This window comes from Oncorhynchus tshawytscha, linkage group LG06 (assembly GCF_018296145.1).
Source record: "Oncorhynchus tshawytscha isolate Ot180627B linkage group LG06, Otsh_v2.0, whole genome shotgun sequence".
NCBI classification, from domain to species: domain Eukaryota; kingdom Metazoa; phylum Chordata; class Actinopteri; order Salmoniformes; family Salmonidae; genus Oncorhynchus; species Oncorhynchus tshawytscha.
The window spans coordinates 42,023,447-42,042,484 of record NC_056434.1 but is presented as its reverse complement, the minus strand read 5'-3'; the positions used below and the strand labels follow the sequence as shown (position 1 = coordinate 42,042,484).

Sequence of the window (19,038 nt, the reverse complement as noted above, 5' to 3'; positions counted from 1 at the left end):
AACAGAGCTCTTGCGAATACTCATTCATAGGGAGCTCAGAGAATCATCAGAGGAATACAGAAATGTGCACCAAAATGTTTCAAGGAATGATAGAAATTTCCTCCGCAAAAAGCAAAATGACAACCCAGACCCTGCATCTGTTGGTACAAAGAAAGAGAGGGAGAGAGAAAAACCTTCATCTACTTTCCAAACAACAGAGAAGCATTTCAACTCCATCTTAACCTCAGATCCTGAAGACAACAAATCAAAACCGGTAAACTGCGAGGCACTGAGCTCATGGGAATCGGCTGCCTCAGAAGCAAAAAACGGCACAAAAATAACCAGCTCAAGCAGGGTTTTTAGCAATGATGTTTGTAGCACTGAAATTATTATTGCAGCACAAGCTTGCTTACATGCAGGCCTCGGTACTGCTGTATTTACAGTCTCCCATGTACCACGAATTAGTGTACTAACACATTTAAGAGCTACCACTGTGTACATCTTTACTCACACTCACAATGCCATTTGTAAACATAAACAAAATCCACACACATAATCAAAATCCTAAAACACACCCACTCATGCACACAGTGAGTACAGTATATACAGTACCAGACATAGCCCTAGCCTAATGCTAAAAACAATCATGCTTTCCTGTCTCATTATAGATGACTAAACACACAGTGACTCTGAAGAGAATAGGCTGTGCAGAGATCCAGGAGCTAATGAGTAGAACATTTCCCCAACATTTCGGAGGAGTTCCCGAAACGTTCCCGAAATGATGATTCAGGAGTGTGTTGGGGACAGGGAGCGAGGGAGGAGACGTGCTTAGTCACTCTGTCATTATTCGATTTCTGAGTTCTGATAGATTATTAATTCACTGCAAATCTCCTCTCCTCCTCCTCTTCATCCTCCTCCATCTCCTTTCCTCCCTCCTCTTCCTCCTCCCTTCCATCCTAACAAATGTCTGTCTGACCCGTTATAGCCAGGGACACTGGTCATCCTAACGGTCATCTGGTCTTAACCTTAATGCTGCACACTGAAGCCGACGCCTGTAGGCTTGTTGATTAAAGGAATAGTTCGGGATTTTGGCAATGAGGCCCTTTGCCCTTGGCACGCTAGCTGTACCCGAAGACTTCCAGTCTTTGTGGTAAGTTAGTTAGCATTGGCTCGTGAAACTACCCCTAACTTCCTACATACTGGATGCAGATACATAACCATGGTACCCACGAGTTCAGCTGACTCCGGAGAAGCAGTTAAAGGGCTTCATTGACGAAACCCCACACTATCCCTTCAAGCATATTACCAGGGGCTACTTGCTAGACTCAAGCTTAATCAAACTACTCGTCTTGCATAAGGGTTCCCCTATAGCCCTAGACACCCCTCTCTGTCCCCCACCCCGGACTGGTCTGTGTGGACGGCCGCTGTAGAATTTAGACCCACCAGGCCGCTTTGTAACAACGTGTGGATGGATGAAGTAATGAAGACTGTCCTCTGGGCTATTAGGAGCAAGGCACTCAGCTAATCACATAAGACACCAGGGCCAGATGTCACTTGGATTACCCACCGATTCCTTAGCTGGACACTTTGCTGCTCAAAATAATTTGGGCACCGTAGTCACTAGTCACCGGTGCTGCTGCTGCAGCGTGGGACTGACTGAGAGCCTATGGGAGGAGAATAAGATACTATGGAGCATTGGCCTACTGTTCTGACGGTGATGGAACATTCCAGGATTATAGCACTATGATTAGGGATGACCAACAGTAACTGCATCAGCCAGGCAGCTTTGGGATTATGGCTTTAGGCTCAAATTGTAACGGCTCTTTCCATAGCAGTGCCATCGCCATCTGAAATTCCCCTCAAACTGACGTTAGTTATTAGTCATTGACTCCTGTTGGTTACTGTTCTGTTATAGGTGTCCAAACTTGAGCGACATGGAGAAATGTAGGCGTCAGCCAGGAGACTTGCCTAACTTGGGAAACTGTATATTCTGAGGAAATACTTACGAAACATGGCGAATTTAACGTATCCATGACTCACTAGGGCAACTCTGAGAGCTGGGAAAGTTACAGTTAACACAACTGAAGGGCTGAATAAAGAGTAACTGACTTAGAGACAGATAAGTATTTAAATGAACAAACAGAATGGGGTCAAACGGCTGGAAAGTTATCTCTGAACAACATGCATAGGCAACAATGTGCACAATAGTACCTCACTGGAATGTCAGAACGCATTAATCACCGTATTGAATCGCCACTTAACTTCAAAACTGTTTCAAATCTGAACCCTGAACACGTAACAACCACCTCCCTTTTTGTTGTTGTTAATTGTTGGCTTTTTATATTTAAACCAACATTGTAGTCTACAAAGCTTCCAAATGCCCTCATTTATTTGAATTTCTGAACTCTGTGCCAAACACAAAACAGTAAAGGGCCCATTGTTTGACATTTACAATGTTGGAATGCCTTGAGTAGCCTGCCTCTCCATTTAAAATACCTTAAAGAGCATGGTGTGTTTAGTGCACTGCAATTAAGCAGCATACCACAGTGGCATTTCCCCCTGTTCAGAGGCAGTATGCTGAAATGGTAATGTTCAATGTCATCAGGGGGGATTATGTCCTCTTTCAAAGGTTCATCTGCTTTTTGGGAGGATCAACTTTATTCTGCACTCTTAGAAAAAAGGGTTCCAAAGGGGTTCTTTGGCAAGGGTTCTACATGGAACCAACATGGTTCATTATTGAACCCGAAAGGGTTCTACATGGAACCAGAAAGGGTTCTTCAAAGGGTTCTCCTATGGGGCAGCCCCAAAAAATACATTTAGACATGTAGCCTAGTGGTTAGAGCGTTGGAATAGTAACTGAAAGGTTGCAAGATCAAATCCCTGAGCTGACAAGGTAAAAATCTGTCATTCTTCCCCTGATCAAGGCAGTTAACTCACTGTTCCCAGGCCGTCATTGAAAATAAGAATTTGTTCTGACTCGCCTAGTTAAATAAAGGTAAAATAGAACCTTTTTTTCCCTAAGAGTGTGCGCGGGAGGCCGACGGAGGGAGGATGGAAGGAAGGAGGGGAAAAGAAAGGCTGGAGGCCCTCTTGATCTGACTAGGTCCTGTGTGCTTGGCCGTTTTAATAAAGGCCTGTATAGTGGTATGCATGACAACGTGCCGTGCAGCACTCTTATCTAGAGGAGAGAGGAGGAATCAAATACACAACCCTTCCTCAGTCATAGCAGAACCCTTCTCAGAGCTAACCCTCTGTGAATGTAGCAGAAACTAAGTCCAAGTTAAGACCTGGAACTCTATGTCCATGGTCCTGAACCATCCCCCTCAGTAGAATGGACAAGCTGGACACTGGACAAGGAGTCTGCAAGAGATCACCAGAGGCCCATCTGAGGGTTGTCTGTCTCTTAGGGATGATCCAGGACATTAAGGCATCTGTAGGAATCATCAGAGCGCATGGGGGGCAGATCACTGGTTAATGACTTGACCTCTGTCCATCGAGACAAAGCATTAACTCTGATGGGGACAGTGGCGTGAGAGAAGAGAGGGAGCAGAACCCCTCCAACCCCTACCCTTCTCTGCTGTCCACTCTACTCAGCATCAGGGTCATCGCTATCCACCCCCCTTCCAGGAGAGAGAGACACCGTGGCGGGTGTCTGACTCTCTTGTCTGTCCGTCTGTCCACACCCGTCCTTCAGGTCCCATAGCAGAGCCTCTCCTGTGCCATAAGCAGCGCAGAACAAGCCAACATCTCAGGGGACTGGAGGTGAAAATGAATGCAGCGGTGAAGAGAACATATTGTCTGTTTGGAGTGAGCCAATAAGCCATGTCATTCAGCCTGGCCTTGTGAGTCTGTCTGCCTGGAACGGTCCTTAGAGGGGGTGCTAGGGCCTGTCGCTCCCCCACTGTCTCACATAAACACACACTACTCCAGGCCACTATTGACCACCCGGTCCACTTTTATAGCTCCCATCTCAGCTTATTTATAGAATAATTCCTCAGAGAGGCAGTCAGGGACAGCTAGTTAGCGGGCCACAGCCTCAGTACACAACAAAGTTCCTGTTCAACCTACAGGTAACTACTGCTGGTGGACTAGCTACCATACACAACATGCTACAACACAAATCCATAAGGTCACTTGTAGCCAATGCATTCCAAATCTTCTTTATAATGAATAACAAATAGTCTACTACCTAGGTGGTGGCCATGAACACGCATCTAAAGGAAAAACAAAGCAGCCGCTCAGCAGCGGTTAGATAATAGATTACAGCTTGTTATTCACATGTAAAGTGCAGCCGCTATAAAAAGCCACCTCTATGAGGCACCTTTGGCATGGTTTCATTCTGCCACAGCCTAACCTCTGCCTGTTTATTTATTAGACACATTTCAATAGATTACCGAAAGTTCCCAGAATTTTGCAACCCTAGCCTTGGGAGAGGGAGGGGGGAGAGAGGAGAGGGGTACAGGGTGATGGCAGCATGAGCTCTATTTGAGCAGTCTTTCTTATTAATGAAAAATCACGAGCAGGGCAATTGTACAAAGCACAGCACCCAACAGAGACAGTGAGAGAGAGAGGGAAAGAGAGAGAGACAGGCAGGCAGACAGACAGACAAACAGACAGACAGACAGACAGACCGATTATGATTTTTCATCGTCTATACCGATTATTGGAGGACCAAAAAAGCTGCTACCGATTAATCTGACAATTTTTTAATTTATTTGTAATAATGACAATTACAACAATATTGAATGAACACTTATTTAAATTTAATATAATACATCAATAAAATCAATTTAGCCTCAAATAAATAATGAAACATGTTTAATTTGGTTTAAATAATGCAAAAACAAAGGGTTGGAGAAGAAAGTAAAAGTGCAATATGTGCCATGTAAGAAAGCTAACGTTTAAGTTCCTTGCTCAGAACATGAGAACGTATGAAAGCTGGTGGTTCCTTTTAACATTAGTCTTCAATATTCCCAGGTAAGCAGTTTTAGGTTGTAGTTATTATAGGAATTATAGGACTATTTCTCTCTATACCATTTGTATTTCATTAACCTTTGACTATTGGATGTTCTTATAGGCACTTTAGTATTGCCAGTGTAACAGTATAGCTTCTGTCCCTCTCCTCGCTCCTACCTGGGCTCGAACCAGGAACACAACGACAACAGCCACCCTCGAAGCAGCGTTACCCATGCAGAGCAAGGGGAACAACCACTCCAAATCTCAGAGTGAGTGACGTTTGAAACGCTATTAGCGCGCACCACGCTAACTAGCTAGCCATTTCACATCGGTTACACCAGCCTAATCTCAGGAGTTGATAGGCTTGAAGTCATAACCAGCTGCTGGCAAACGCACGAAAGTGCTCTTTGAATGAATGCTTACAAGCCTGCTGCTGCCTACCATCACTCAGTCAGACTGCTCTATCAAATCATAGACTTAGTTATAACATGATAACACACAGAAATACGAGCCTTATGTCATTAATATGGCAAGACGTTTATTCTTTCAGTGAAATACGGAACCGTTCCGTACGGGTGGCATCCATAAGTCTAAATATTCCTGTTACATTGCACAACTTTCAATGTTATGTCATAATTACGTAACATTCTGGCAAATTAGGAGGCCCAAACTGTTGCATATACACTGACTCTGCATGCAATGAACGCAAGAGAAGTGACACAATTTCACCTGGTTAATATTGCCTGCTAACCTGGATTTCTTTTAGCTAAATATGCAGGTTTAAAAATATATACTTCTGTGTATTGATTTTAAGAAAGGCATTGATGTTTATGGTTAGGTACACATTGGAGCAACGATACGCACCGCATCGATTATATGCTACGCAGGACACGCTAGATAAACTAGTAATATCATCAATCATGTGTAGTTAACTTGTGATTATGATTGATTGATTGTTTTTCATAAGATAGGTTTAATGCTAGCTAGCAACTTACCTTGGCTTACTGCATTCGCGTAGCAGGCAGTCTCCTCGTGGAGTGCAATGAGAGGCAGGTGGTTAGAGCGTTGGACTAGTTAACTGTAAGATTGCAAGATTGAATCCCCTGAGCTGACAAGGTAAAAATCTGTCGTTCTGCCCCTGAACGAGGCAGGTAACCCACCGTTCCTAGGCCGTCATTGAAAATAAGAATGGGTTCTTAACTGACTTGCCTAGTTAAATAATGGTTAAATAAAATCGGCCAAATCGGCCCTAACTAATCGGCCATTCCGATTAATCGGTCAACCTCTAATAGAGACAGCAAGAGAGAGAGAGAGGGAAAGAAACATAGTGAGACAGTGCAAGAGAGAGTGAGAGACAGAAACAGAAAGATGGATAGAGAAAATAGAAAGGGAGAAAGTGTAACATTGCTGCTACAATAGGCATTTAACCCCACCATCCCTCTCAAAACGGCTCTCTTTTAACTACTGCTTCAGGACACCAGGCAAACACAGCGAGGCCATGCAGGGACACACACCTGATAAGCAGCCTGCCTTTCTTCTCTCTGCTTATCACCCATGTACAGTACCGACCCGACAGTACCGACCTCCACTGCAGGTTCTCTCCCACTCACTCCTAACGAGCTGCAGGACAGCAGGTTATTGTTTGTATCTATAGATACGTAGGCCTAAACGTTCAGACACCAAGGCAGTCTAACGATATATGATATAATCGTGTGTGTGTGTGTGTGTGTGTGTGTGTGTGTGTGCACGTTGAGGTGGCATGTTTGCAGTTCTTGCAGTGCTGCAAGAGCTGATCAAAGGCTGCTGTGCCAGGTTACAAAACCCCAGAGAGAGACAGACTGAGGACACACATGCACACACGAACACAGACACACACAGACAACATATCACCCACCATAATTCAATCTAAAGATCGACCAATAATGGCCCTGTGGCATGTAAAGATTTCTGAAGAAACCATTAACTGTCATAGACCATAATCAGATTGTGGATCAGTCTAACATTTTCCAATGAAATGTAATTATCGACCCAGACCAAACAATCAACAGACAAGTAGAACAAGACAAAGATACCAAGCAGAGGGAATAAGGCAATAAACAATCAAAGAGAAAATACATGGTTTGTAAATTAACTGGGTTGCAGACAGATAGTAATAGCATTTGCAAAGGGGCACATTTGTATTACCCTAATATGATTGTCATTGGGAAAGTATTTTAATGGCTTTGCACTTGTTTCATTTTCAATATTATGAGCAGAGCAGGCTTTAAATCATCCATGCCCTCCATGATACTGTGCTGAAGATGGCAGGGAGAGAGAGAGAAAATAGAGAAAAGAGAGAGCGAGTGAGAGAATCAGAGAGAGAGTGTGAGAGAGAGAGAGAGAGAGTGAAAGAGAGAATGAAAGAGAGAGACAGAGTGAAAGAGAGAGACAGTGAAAGAGAGAGTAAAAGAGAGAGAGAGAGAGAGAGAGAGAGAGAGAGAGAGAGAGAGAAGAGAAAAAGAGAGACATATCCCGTTGGAATAGCATTATCTGTCAATAGGTTGTGGTTTCATAGACATCAAGAAGCACCAACCAGTCCAGTCCAGTCCACTATGGAGGAGCATTTCCTGGGGTTATGGGTGTGCTTTAACACAGGCGCCAGGGGCCAAGGAGGAACCCAGGGGTCAACAGCTCTGCACTAATCTCCAACATACTGATGGAGCTACGCCTGTACAACTCCCACCCATTGGAGAAACTGTACAGCCCAGCCTGGTCTCAACACCCTGCCAGGAATGAACCAAATACAGTGGGTGTGTGTATGTGTGCGTGTGCCCACAAAGCCCAGCAGGTATTTCGAGTGACAGACACCCATAGCCCGCCCCTGCGTCTCTGCCTCGTCGGGCGGTGAACCCCGACCACAGAAGAACCAGTCATACCCGATGAGTCACCCAGCGACCAATCAGCAGAGAGGCAGGCAAGGTGTTTTCAAAACATGTTTGATTTTGAGCAGCAGCATTTTCGGAGAAGTGGGCTGGCCTATTAGCCTGGTCTTGTCTGCTGGAGTGCAGATTGGACTGACAGACAGAATGTGTTGTAGGGACGCCATTGAGTCAATGTGTCGGATAATGATAAGTGACTAGTGCAACTCCCACTCCCTGCTCTGCTCTGAGATGGCCAGTCATGGAGGGGACAACAGCCTCTATCTTGAAGCTCTTTATCCCTCACACGCCAGAGCAAACAATCAATACCCACGTGTGGTTAGCCTTTCCTTTCCTTTCCTTACTCCTTGTCTCCACCTCCTCCTATTCCTTTCTGTTGTCACATAGAACTTAGGGATGGGGCAGATCATGGCACACATGGGGCATGATATTTCAGGGGAGGGGGTTGAAACTGAGCTGAAGACCAGGAAAGGGCCGTGGTGCAGAGTCATTTAGCAGCTTGGTTCCTGTTCCAATGACCTAACTGGTGGTTCTCTGAACAGGGGAGTAGCTCCCTCTCTGGAAGACCCTCCCACTCTCTTCACAGAATCCAGGAGAGGCCACAGCAACAGACCCATATCAAGCAGACAGCCACGGCCACATGCCGACACACCAACTCACGTGAATTACACCTACCATTTGAGGAGGGTATAGAGTTTTCAACTTAATGTGCGCTAAACATGGCAGAGAGTGTCTGGTGACATAACTGCTGAGGTAATGAGGGAAACCAGCCAAGCAGCCAACTCAGCTCTCCACACAGTCTGGTTCACAGCCTATGCAACATAAGGACTTCAAGGATATTTACAGTGAGTATGATCACAAATAACCAGACCTGGGTACAACTCTAAAATCTTTCAAATACTTTGAGGGTTTGCTTTAGCCTGCCCGGAGTGCTCAAAGGGCGAGTTTACACGATTCAATAACTTCCATTGCTCCAGGCAAGCTCAATCAAGCCCAGCTAAAGTATTTGAAATCATTTCAAAATGCATTTGAAACCAGATCTGCAAATACACATAACATCCAAAACAAGCTATGTAAATAGCCAAGCATCACTGTTAGTGACCACACTGTCTGCAAGCCAATAAGCATCATATCAGCTACTAGGGCGGAGGCCAGGCCTCAACTCCCTGACTCTGTCTATTTCAGGAAGTTAACGAGGCAAGAACAACAGTCCTGCAGTGCCGGAGATGGAGGACAAGCTTTCATATATCTAAAGGTCAGGTCTTGCCCTTTTTCTGAGGCGCATTCTCTGAAAAGCCAGAGCTTTTGCTAGCCCCTGCCTGAGCGCACAGCTGCCAAGGCCCATCATGGAGGACGAGGGGTGCCTGCACGTGTGTTTGCGTGTGTGTGTGTGCCAATGCTCAATGTGAGGAGACAGGTTAGAGGAGACGGGTGCACCCCTGCAACCCTTCTGCACTCCCCTCCTCCTCCCCTGCACCCCCCACGACCTCGGAGAGCACCACGGAGGCCCATGGGTCTCTCCACCCCCCCTCGGTCTCTCCTTCATTTCCCCCTTTCTCTCTAACTCGCTCTGAAAAGAAGGGTCAGCTCTAAGAGCAGTCAGGCAGAGCTGTTTATACCCATGTGCCTCAGGCTTTGAAGTGAGGAGTGGTTTTAAAGGACTGAAAGCCTGGTCTATGTAGTCATGAATGAGGCCTTGAAATAATAATAACCAACTGGCTATCAAAGAAATATATATGAAGACGAGTGAAAAGTCAAAGAAAAAAACGAAGAATCTCATTTTTCTTTGAACATAAAGTTACATTCGTTTCTATTTCGGGCAGCTATGACAGTGACGAAAGCATGAGGCCATTATAGTTTCAAAATGCACTAAAGAGATAATCATGGGATGAAGTAAAATTTGGGAAAGTATCTGAACTGTGGCCTGGGGTACATTCTTTTCTTTAGATTTGTATTTTCCCGTCAGCACGAATGGAGGACCCAGAGGCCAGTTGAATCAGTGATCTGGTGTCAGCGTTCCCTCTACGCTCCATCACACCATCAAAGCCAGCAATATCTGAGTCTTTGAGGGTAATGTTGACCACACACACGTCAGCGATAGACTGAGCAACACCAACTAGGTGATTCGTCAGTGATCCAGCAGAAACGAAAGAGCTGAAAATGAAGAGAGGTGAAAGAAAAAGGAGAAAGGGTGATAGATAAAGGAGAAATGGTGATATTTAAAGGAGAAAGGGTGATAGATAAAGGAGAAAGGGTGATAGATAAATGAGAAAGGGTGATAGATAAAGGAGATAGGGTGATAGATAAAGGAGAAAGGGTGATATATAAAGGAGAAAGGGTGATAGATAAAGGAGAAATGGTGATATATAAAGGAGAAATGGTGATATATAAAGGAGAAAGGGTGATAGATAAAGGAGAAATTGTGATATATAAAGGAGAAATGGTGATATATAAAGGAGAAATGGTTATATATAAAGGAGAAAGGGTGATAGATAAAGGAAAAAGGGTGATAGATAAAGGAAAAACAGACAGAGAGGAAAGACAGCAAGCAGAACGTAAAGATGTGTGCTGGTCATTTCCATTCCTGTTGATTCCCTTGATTGGCCCAGTCTCTCTCTGTACTGTGAGCTGTGTCCATCCCTTCTCCCTCCCCCTGGGGCAGCCGCAGACAGCACATCTGGCCATTTGACGTCCTTTGGTTATCAGCCAAGTGTGTCGCTGTACCTGCAGCCATCGGTGAAGGGGCGGCCAGCCCTCCGCCAGCCAACCGGACGATGCTCCGCTTCCCTTCCGTGACCAAGAACGGCCCATACTCTCTTGCTCCGTCAACCTACACGGTGGGCTCTCTCTCTGTTGTGTTGGAAAGGCCAACTCTGCCCAGTGCTTTTCCAATCGTTTCTCCATCTAGTGCACAATGCTTCTCTCCGTCTATCTCATTTCTCTCTCTCTCTCTCTCTCTCTCTCTCTCTTTCTCTCTCTCTCTCTCTCTACCTACTCATTCAAGGATTTTTCTTAGTTTTTACTATTTTCTACATTGTAGAAAAATAGTGAAGACATCAAAACTATGAAATAACACATATAGAATCATGTAGCAACCGAAAAAGTGTTAAACATTTTAGATTCTTCAAAGTAGCTTTACACACTCTTGGCATTCTGTCAACCAGATTCACGAAGAATGCTTTTCCAACAGTCTTGAAGGAGTTCCCACATATGCTGAGCACTTGTTGGCTGCTTTTACTTCACTCTGCGGTCCAACTCATCCCAAACAATCTCAATTGGGTCGAGGTTGGGTGATTGTGGAGGCCATGTCATCTGATACAGCACTCCATCACTCTCCTTCTTGGTCAAATGGCCCTTAAACTGCTTGGAGGTGTGTTGTGGGTCATTTTCCTGTTGAAAAACAAATGTCCCACTAAGCGCAAACCAGATGGGATGACATATCGCTGCAGAATGCTATGGTAGCCATGCTGGTTATGTGTGCCTTGAATTCTAAATAAATCAATGTTAGTGTCACCAGCAAAACACACCCACACCATCACACCTCCTCCTCCATGCTTCACGTGGGAACCACACATGCGGAGATCATCCAGCTCACCTATTTGCATCTCACAAAGACACAGCGGTTGGAACCAAAAATCTCAAATCTGGACTTCACCGGTCTAATGTCCATTGCTCATGTTTCTTGGACCAAGCAAGTCTCTTCTTCTTATTGGTGTCCTTTAGTAGTGTTTTCTTTCAGCAATTTGACCATGAAGGCCTGATTCACGCAATCTCCTCTGAACAGTTGACGTTGAGAAGTGTCTGTTACTTGAACTCTGTGAAGCATTCATTTGGGCAGCAATCTGAGGTGCAGTTAACTTTAATGAATTTAACCTCTGCAGCAGAGGTAACTCTGGGTCTTCCTTTCCAGTGGCGGTCCTCATGAGAGCCAGTTTCATCATAGTGCTTGATGGTTATTGCGACTGCACTTGAAGAAACTTTCTAAGTCCTTGACATTTTCCAGATTGGCTGACATGTCTTAAACTAATGATGAACTGTCGTTTCTCTTTGCTTATTTGAGCTGTTCTTGCCATAATATGGACTTGGTATTTTACCAAATAGGGCTATCTTCTGTATACCACCCGTACCTTGCCACAACACAACTGATTGTCTCAAACGCATTAAGGAAAAGAAATCCACAAATGAACTTTTAACAAGGCACACTTGTTGATTGAAATGCATTCCAGGTGATTACCTCATGATGCTGGTTGAGAGAATGCCAAGAGTGTACAAAGCTGTCATCAAGGCAAAGGGTGGCTACTTTGAAGAGTCTCAAATATGAAATATACTTTGATTTGTTTAACACTTTTTTGGTTACTACATGATTCCATATGTGTTATTTAATAGTTTTGATGTCATCACTATTATTCAACAATGTAGAAAATATTAAAAATAAAGAAAAACCCTGGAATGAGTAGGTGTGTCCAAACTCTTGACTGGTCCTGTCTATCTATCTATCTACACTAAACCATGCCCCCCCCCCTCTCTCTCTGAAGTAGAGGAAAGAAGACAGAGAACATGAAAGCCTTCATTAAAAATGGCCATACATTTTTCACTTTGAAAAGCTCCCATTGAAATGAATAGAAGAGGGTGGGCAACTGGGCAGTTAAAATATGTGCTGTTCCCTTTGTGCAGTAACTGTACTGTACCCATCCAGCAATAACAATCCTTTAGATACTGTAGACTGTAGTCTATACACAATGTTGAAGATATCCTACTGAGCATACACTGTTTGAATCAACATTGTTTCCACATAATTTCAATAAAATTACACTGAACCAACATGGAATAGATGTTGAATTGACGTCTGTGCCCAGTGGGATCATTGGACAGTATTGGGCCCTGGCTCCATGAGTGTAATGTAACATGCCATGATGAAAGGCTAGAAGACCATGTCTGTGATAAAGAACCAGTCTGTTGTTCTTCCAAAGAATGCCATGCCAAATGGACTGGGTATGGGGGGATATTATCCAAAACAATAGGATTAAGGGCCTGGACAATGTCCACCCCCAAACAGGCTGGTATGCGGGGTGGGCTGGGGTGGGGTGGGATGGGCTGGGGTGGCCTGGGGTGGGATGGGCTGGGCTGGGACGATAGGGGAGGGAGGCAAGATTATGAGAGCACAAAAGCTGTCGCTACAGAAGCCCCCACAGGCCCTAAATGCCCTCTCCCCCCCACCCCCCCAAACCGGGCTTCCAATCTGCCCATCAGATGGTGTCCATTGGTGTCACATGGGTTGAGTCTGAGCTTACCAATGGCTTCTCATCTCACAATCAAACAGAGCGGTATTTGGGGGTGGGGAAGGAGCAGGGTGGGGACATGGAGGAGAGCTGCTGGAATCACCAGGCAACCAGGCCAGAGGAGGCATCACAAAAAAACACACAGAAAGATTGCCACCTCGAAGCTCTGCCATTCTGCTGCACAGAAGTCATGGGAAAAGCAAATCATGCACTGTGCCAGACTCTCCCATACCATATCCATGACAGAGACAATAGACTCTCTCACTACATGAGGAAGACACAATGGAAATGAGCCTTTACGAACCAGAAATGACTATACAATGAATATCTTAACAAATACAACTTCCCAACAGCTCGTATTCTGTTCCATTTACTCTATCCAGGGACAATGTCTCCTTAAAGATGGAACAAATAGCAAGCAGAGACACAGAATACTTAGGCCCAACACAAACCACAGCATCCAGATAGAGCTGGATGTACTGCACAGGACCTGCTTGTCAGAGTCAGAGCCACAGGCAGCTGCTCTACACAAACTGACAGCAAACACAGAGCAACAACAGAACTGCCTGCTGGAAGAAGGCCTTCGCACACGCATAACACTCTGTACGGAAATGCCTTCTGTCAGCACTGAGCAGCACATCCCCAGCCAAAAACTCACTCCCCCTCAAAACACTGAGCACACTAGCAGCAACTCACGTTAAAACGTGAGTTGTCCTCCAAAGACTCACACTGTCCTCCAAGATCTGACTGAGAGTGGGAGTGGTCCTTGCAGCCTTGAATATTGCCAGAGTTTTTTGAGGAATCGAGGAATGATGCACACTTGGACTAATGAAATAATCGGAATAAATTGCTCCTCGTTCTGATCTCTCTCTCTGTCCCCATACCAACGTTTTCAAAGAACATGTTGAAAGAACAGAATAGAGCCTGTAGAAATAGGCCACACGCAGTAGCGTTACAGTCCCACTGATGTTTTGCCTGTGAATGCTTTGTTCAGCCTGACCTCTAACCTGTCATTTCAGCTCGGTCAGAACTCAACCCGCGCCCATCTGTTCCTCACCAAACCAAACAGCCAGAGCAGCACACCTGTGAACCATTTCACCAGACAGACACATCAGAGGGATCCCATATCCCTCCCGCTTCCACCGAGATCTGGCTAACACACACTCACTGTCTGCTCTCATCAAACTCACATTGATTCTGCCGTATTCCTAGTCCCACCTCTCCCTGGCTTAGCTTATTCTATGACACGCTTTCACAAATCAATACCTCCAAGAACCTGAACAGTGAACACTAGATTTTCATTTCCTTTTCACATAGACTACTTTGAATAATGCAAAGGGGATGCTTGTAACGTTCTGCGGCATGTCAATTTTCATAACATTTACCAGCAGACTTCAAATAAGCAACTGCACAAAGGGGATGGGGGAAAGATCTGCACGCTAAAGGGAAAGCATGTGATAGGCTTCAACTCCCGCAGCGAGCTATCTGTGCATCGACAACACAGGGAGAGCGACGATCACTACTACGTACAGATCTGCTGACTAACCAAGCTATGTCACTAGCTAAACTCTCAAAACTCTCCGCTCCGCATTGAAACATAATCGCCGGGAAGCTCATTTCTAACTTAGTAAGGGGTGACTTGGCCCCAAATTCCTGTGGTTTTGCTGGAATTCTAATCAAAGTTGAAACCCTGTGACCTTGGAATGAAAACTGGGGTCACAGTCCTATGAGGACGATACCAATCAGCCAGCTACCAACAACAGAGTGAGAGAGGTGGCAGACCTCAGCCTTTCCCTCTCTCTGCCTTTACATACCCACTGACACAGAGCAAGAAGGGCACTCACCCCATAGAAGACAGGGAGTGGTCTCTAAACCTCTCCCTCCTCCCCCATTTCCCTCTTTTCCTAGTACGTCTCTCGGAGCGACAGAGAATTAAAACGCACATCTACACATGAACAGCAGTGCTAGGCTAGCCTACAGTCCCTGTCACCACCACCACAATCATCATCATCATCATCGTCTCAGCGGCAGCCTCTGATCTATTCTCTGTCATTTTTCAATGAGAGTGTCTCCGGCCTTGCGAATGCTCTCTAAGATATTGTTTGACCTGAGACTCTGCGAAACAGATCCACAAATTAAGCTAGCTGGTGCCCTGCTCTGGGCTGTCTGGCGTCCACTGACCCCCCCCACCCCCAACCCCCACTTTCCCCTGACTGGGACATGAGACTGTGTCTGAATACTAGCTTTTCCACAGCTGGGGGCTGCTGATCCTGCTCCCTCCATCATACATTCATCAACGTGTCAGTTTGGGTTATGAGACTGGGCAGCCAGGGCGCTGGGCAGCCAGAGCTTAGACTAACACACAAACTCAACAGGGCAGAGACAGGCAGGGGCCAGGCCAGGGCGGCAAGACTGGCACATCTGGCTCCGAACCATCACTACCACAGCGTCCCGTAAGACACTAACTCACCTACCCTTTGATTATCTTTCTCCATAGGCACACTGTTGATCAAATCAAATACCAGTGGTTTTGTTGGTACTAAATTGATCATGAGAAAAAACCTTGAGGGTAGGGGGAGCAGTGCCTACTGCACAGTACCTTTAACATTTTACTACAGTGGGCTAAATCAGGGTCACACAGAGTGTTTCTTTGTAGTCTTAAACAAATCTACTTTGAAACAAAATGGGCTTAAAAAAAAGATACCTGGACCATGTCAGATATAGAGGTGAAATGTATTCCGTTTTCACCCCAATATTACATCACAGAAGACTGAGATAGTTTTTTTTTAAACGTTTCACATAGAAACACCGGATTTTCTGTGGGTTTTTGAAATAATGTTTATTAATTCTGAAAAATATGAATAACATTCCACCCATGAGGCCACAGTCATGTGACTGCAGGATAGGGCTACAGATTCGGGAGGGAGACATTTCAGTCTTGGTTATTGAATGTCCACAGAATACCAGCATCATGATGGTCTCTTTGCACATGGATGATCCCTGTCACCATTTTCTACCAGTGGATGTGGCCATTTCCATTGCTGTTCCTGGCTGCTGCTCCACATAGCAGGCGAGAACAGAGAAGGTAGACAATTAATTCCTCAGCTTCTCGCCATGATGAAAGGCAAGCCAGGGAACACCATTCCAACTAATTACCTTGCACAGTGGAGTCTCATTTCAACTCTCCTTTTCATGCTAATGCAAGCCTATATGGCTGTTGAGTTTAACATGCAGAGCGCTCTAAGCCAGTCTGCAACTAATCAGTCTGGCTGGATTGGCATAAAGGATATGACCATGCATGTAGCCTACGTTTCACAAATCTAGTGAAACGAATTGCCTACCAAATAATCAGTCATTTGTCCCTCTCTAACTATAGTTTCAACTGTAGCCTATGATTCATGAAAATATAGACCTAAATTGGAATTGCATGCTTTCTAACAATTACTACGCCTTACACTATTTGTTTTTGGCACAATTTAGGCCTACACCAACTTTCACATTTCCAACAACAAAAAAATGCATCCAAACTAAACGTGATTGTATATGTAGTTACTGGTTTGTTACAAAGGGTTATGTTCCAAGTTAAACCAGCAGAGGGAGCACGGACTAATAGTAAAATACACAAACGGCAATAATAAAAACATACATTTTCACATTACACCCTAACCAAAAAAGAAAGTAATGGCTCCTTTTTGGAGGTTAATGACAAGAATGTATGTCCCAAAAAAATCTGCAGTGTAATTCTAAAGAGCATGGAGGTGTATTGTGCAGTAGTTTATAATACGAAAAGATTATGGATATTAGTAGATGACCAAATAGCATTTGCCCTGGTAGTCATCACAACATGTAGCTACTTTATAGAAAATTACAATTGTACCATATCCATGAGACCTGTCTCTATCTGGTCTGCCTTATTCCAAGAATTAAGGCTCTTTACCATGTGAGACATTGTAACAGAACAAAATAGAATTGCACTCTACTCGTGTCTTTAGGGCATAGCATTTTTCCTAAACATGCCGAGTACAATTCTCTCAATGGGATTAGTCACAGACGTAATGCAGCAACAGCAGTAGGCTACATAAGCATGTCTTTGCTTTTGGTTGAAAATCTATCTTTGCACAAATGAATAAACGTTATGGATTTAACCAGAAATTGAAAGTGTAGGTTTTAAATTGAGATAAATTAGGCTAAATTTGCTCTCCGGTTGCGTGACTATGTGCGAACTGCGATGCTCTTTCTTCTCGCCCTTTCTCTCTCCTCTGTAGGCTATAGAGCAATGGTGTAATTTCAACACCAAGACTATTTGCAATCAAATGCAATAGCTTTCAAATGAAGATTTTTGAAATGTATTTGTAGCCGACTTGGTTAAAATCGTGGGATATCACACGGGAACATCACAAGAGAATAATTATGACGGCTAGGGATGCAGACTGTAGCCTACATAAGGATTCGACCATCGATGTCACACTACATATTTTCAACCAGAGCAATAACTATTATGACAAAGTGATACATATTATCAAACTAAAATGGAGCTAAACTAAACACTAAACAGAAAATGCATCATTCTATCATTTTGTAATACAAAGAAGCGATAGGGTGCAAGACAGTTATCTCTCTTGCCTCTTTCTTATTCACAATATTATTTTATACAAGACTGGTTGACCTCAAAAATACTTCAGATATAAACATATCTTACCTTCGTATACAGGGGCCATCGGTGCAAGGACTTCTGTTATTCATGGCAAAAAATAAAGCGAGATATCTGTTCAGAACTCAGTAAAAATCTGCCATCTTGAGCCCCTGACAGAGTCGCTGTCTCCTGCATTACTAGCTCAGTTCATTAGTGAGAAGAAAAATCTAAAATCCCATCCAAGGTTACAAATTCGTGCTCAGTCCACGGGAAAAATATTGTGTATTATTTCTGCAACAAAACCCTGCCGATTGTGAATAGTTTTTTGGCTCACATGTTGAGCCAAATTGCAGGTTGACTTCAGCTAGTGTACGACATGTCTGTAGAGTCCCTGCAAAAGTTGCAATGCGAGCGGAGCGAGTTTGGTGTACAGTATAGTCAATTGACTATCGAGTCGATCCTAGTCTTAACTGTTACATTGTAGTGCAACTTTGTAACTATTAATTCATAACGTTTAATGTGATTTGATATTTGGAGAAAAGGCCTACATATAAAAATGTATATAAAATAATAGTGGGTTATAGGTTATATGCATGTGGATGTTGTAGCCTAGCTTTCATTTGTTAAAACATGAGCCTATAGGCCTTTTGTTTTATAATTGTATCAATAGAAATAAAAACCGAAACCTTGTCTACTCTGCAAAGTGTTTTTAGACATCTCACCTGTCTGATCCATGTAATATATTTAAGCAACATAAAAAAGAGAGTCTAACTCTTCCGAACACCCCAGGGGATGCAGGTTTTGGTTTTTGCCCTAGCACTACACAGCGGATTCCATTAATGAAAGCTTAATGATGAGTTGAGTAATGAATCAGCTGTGTAGTTTTAGGGCAAAAAAACTAAACGTGCACCCCTTGGGGTCTCCAGGACCTAGTTTGGGAAACACTGGTCTACAGGCTAACTGCAATCATTAATTAAGCTGTAATTAAAATGTAATTAACTCCTCCAGATTGGCATCCTCCTAATTTTAAAAACAACATCCTAACTTACACAAATAATATCAGGTGAGTAGTAACCTCATTTTAAACACTTTTATTAACAGAAGCTCTACAGGAACAAGCGCAAATGTAACAGCATTAACTATTATGCAATAACCCAGTATAAAGTATCGCTGGGTCTAGTTTTCGAAATGCGCATTTGCATAGTGTTGAATGATTCTGTGGGCCATTCGTCGTGCCTGTATCAAGCAGTCATCACACAGCATGACGACATTG

At 44.0% G+C, this 19,038-nt stretch overlaps 1 protein-coding gene across 8 annotated transcripts in view; it reads right to left on the bottom strand.

The window, feature by feature from the left end:
- The window catches only part of LOC112252559 (homeodomain-interacting protein kinase 2-like), a 95,896-nt gene extending 77,728 nt beyond the window's left edge, over positions 1-18,168 (bottom strand). For all 8 annotated transcript variants that reach the window (XR_006083615.1, XM_042323261.1, XM_042323264.1 and 5 more), the window contains exon 1: positions 17,832-18,168. Coding sequence is in view for 7 of the 8 variants with exons in the window: in XM_042323261.1 (XP_042179195.1) it covers positions 17,832-17,850 (19 nt within the window). In the remaining variant the exon portion in view is untranslated. The remainder of the gene's footprint in view (positions 1-17,831) is intronic.
- Between the last annotated feature and the right edge of the window lie 870 nt (positions 18,169-19,038).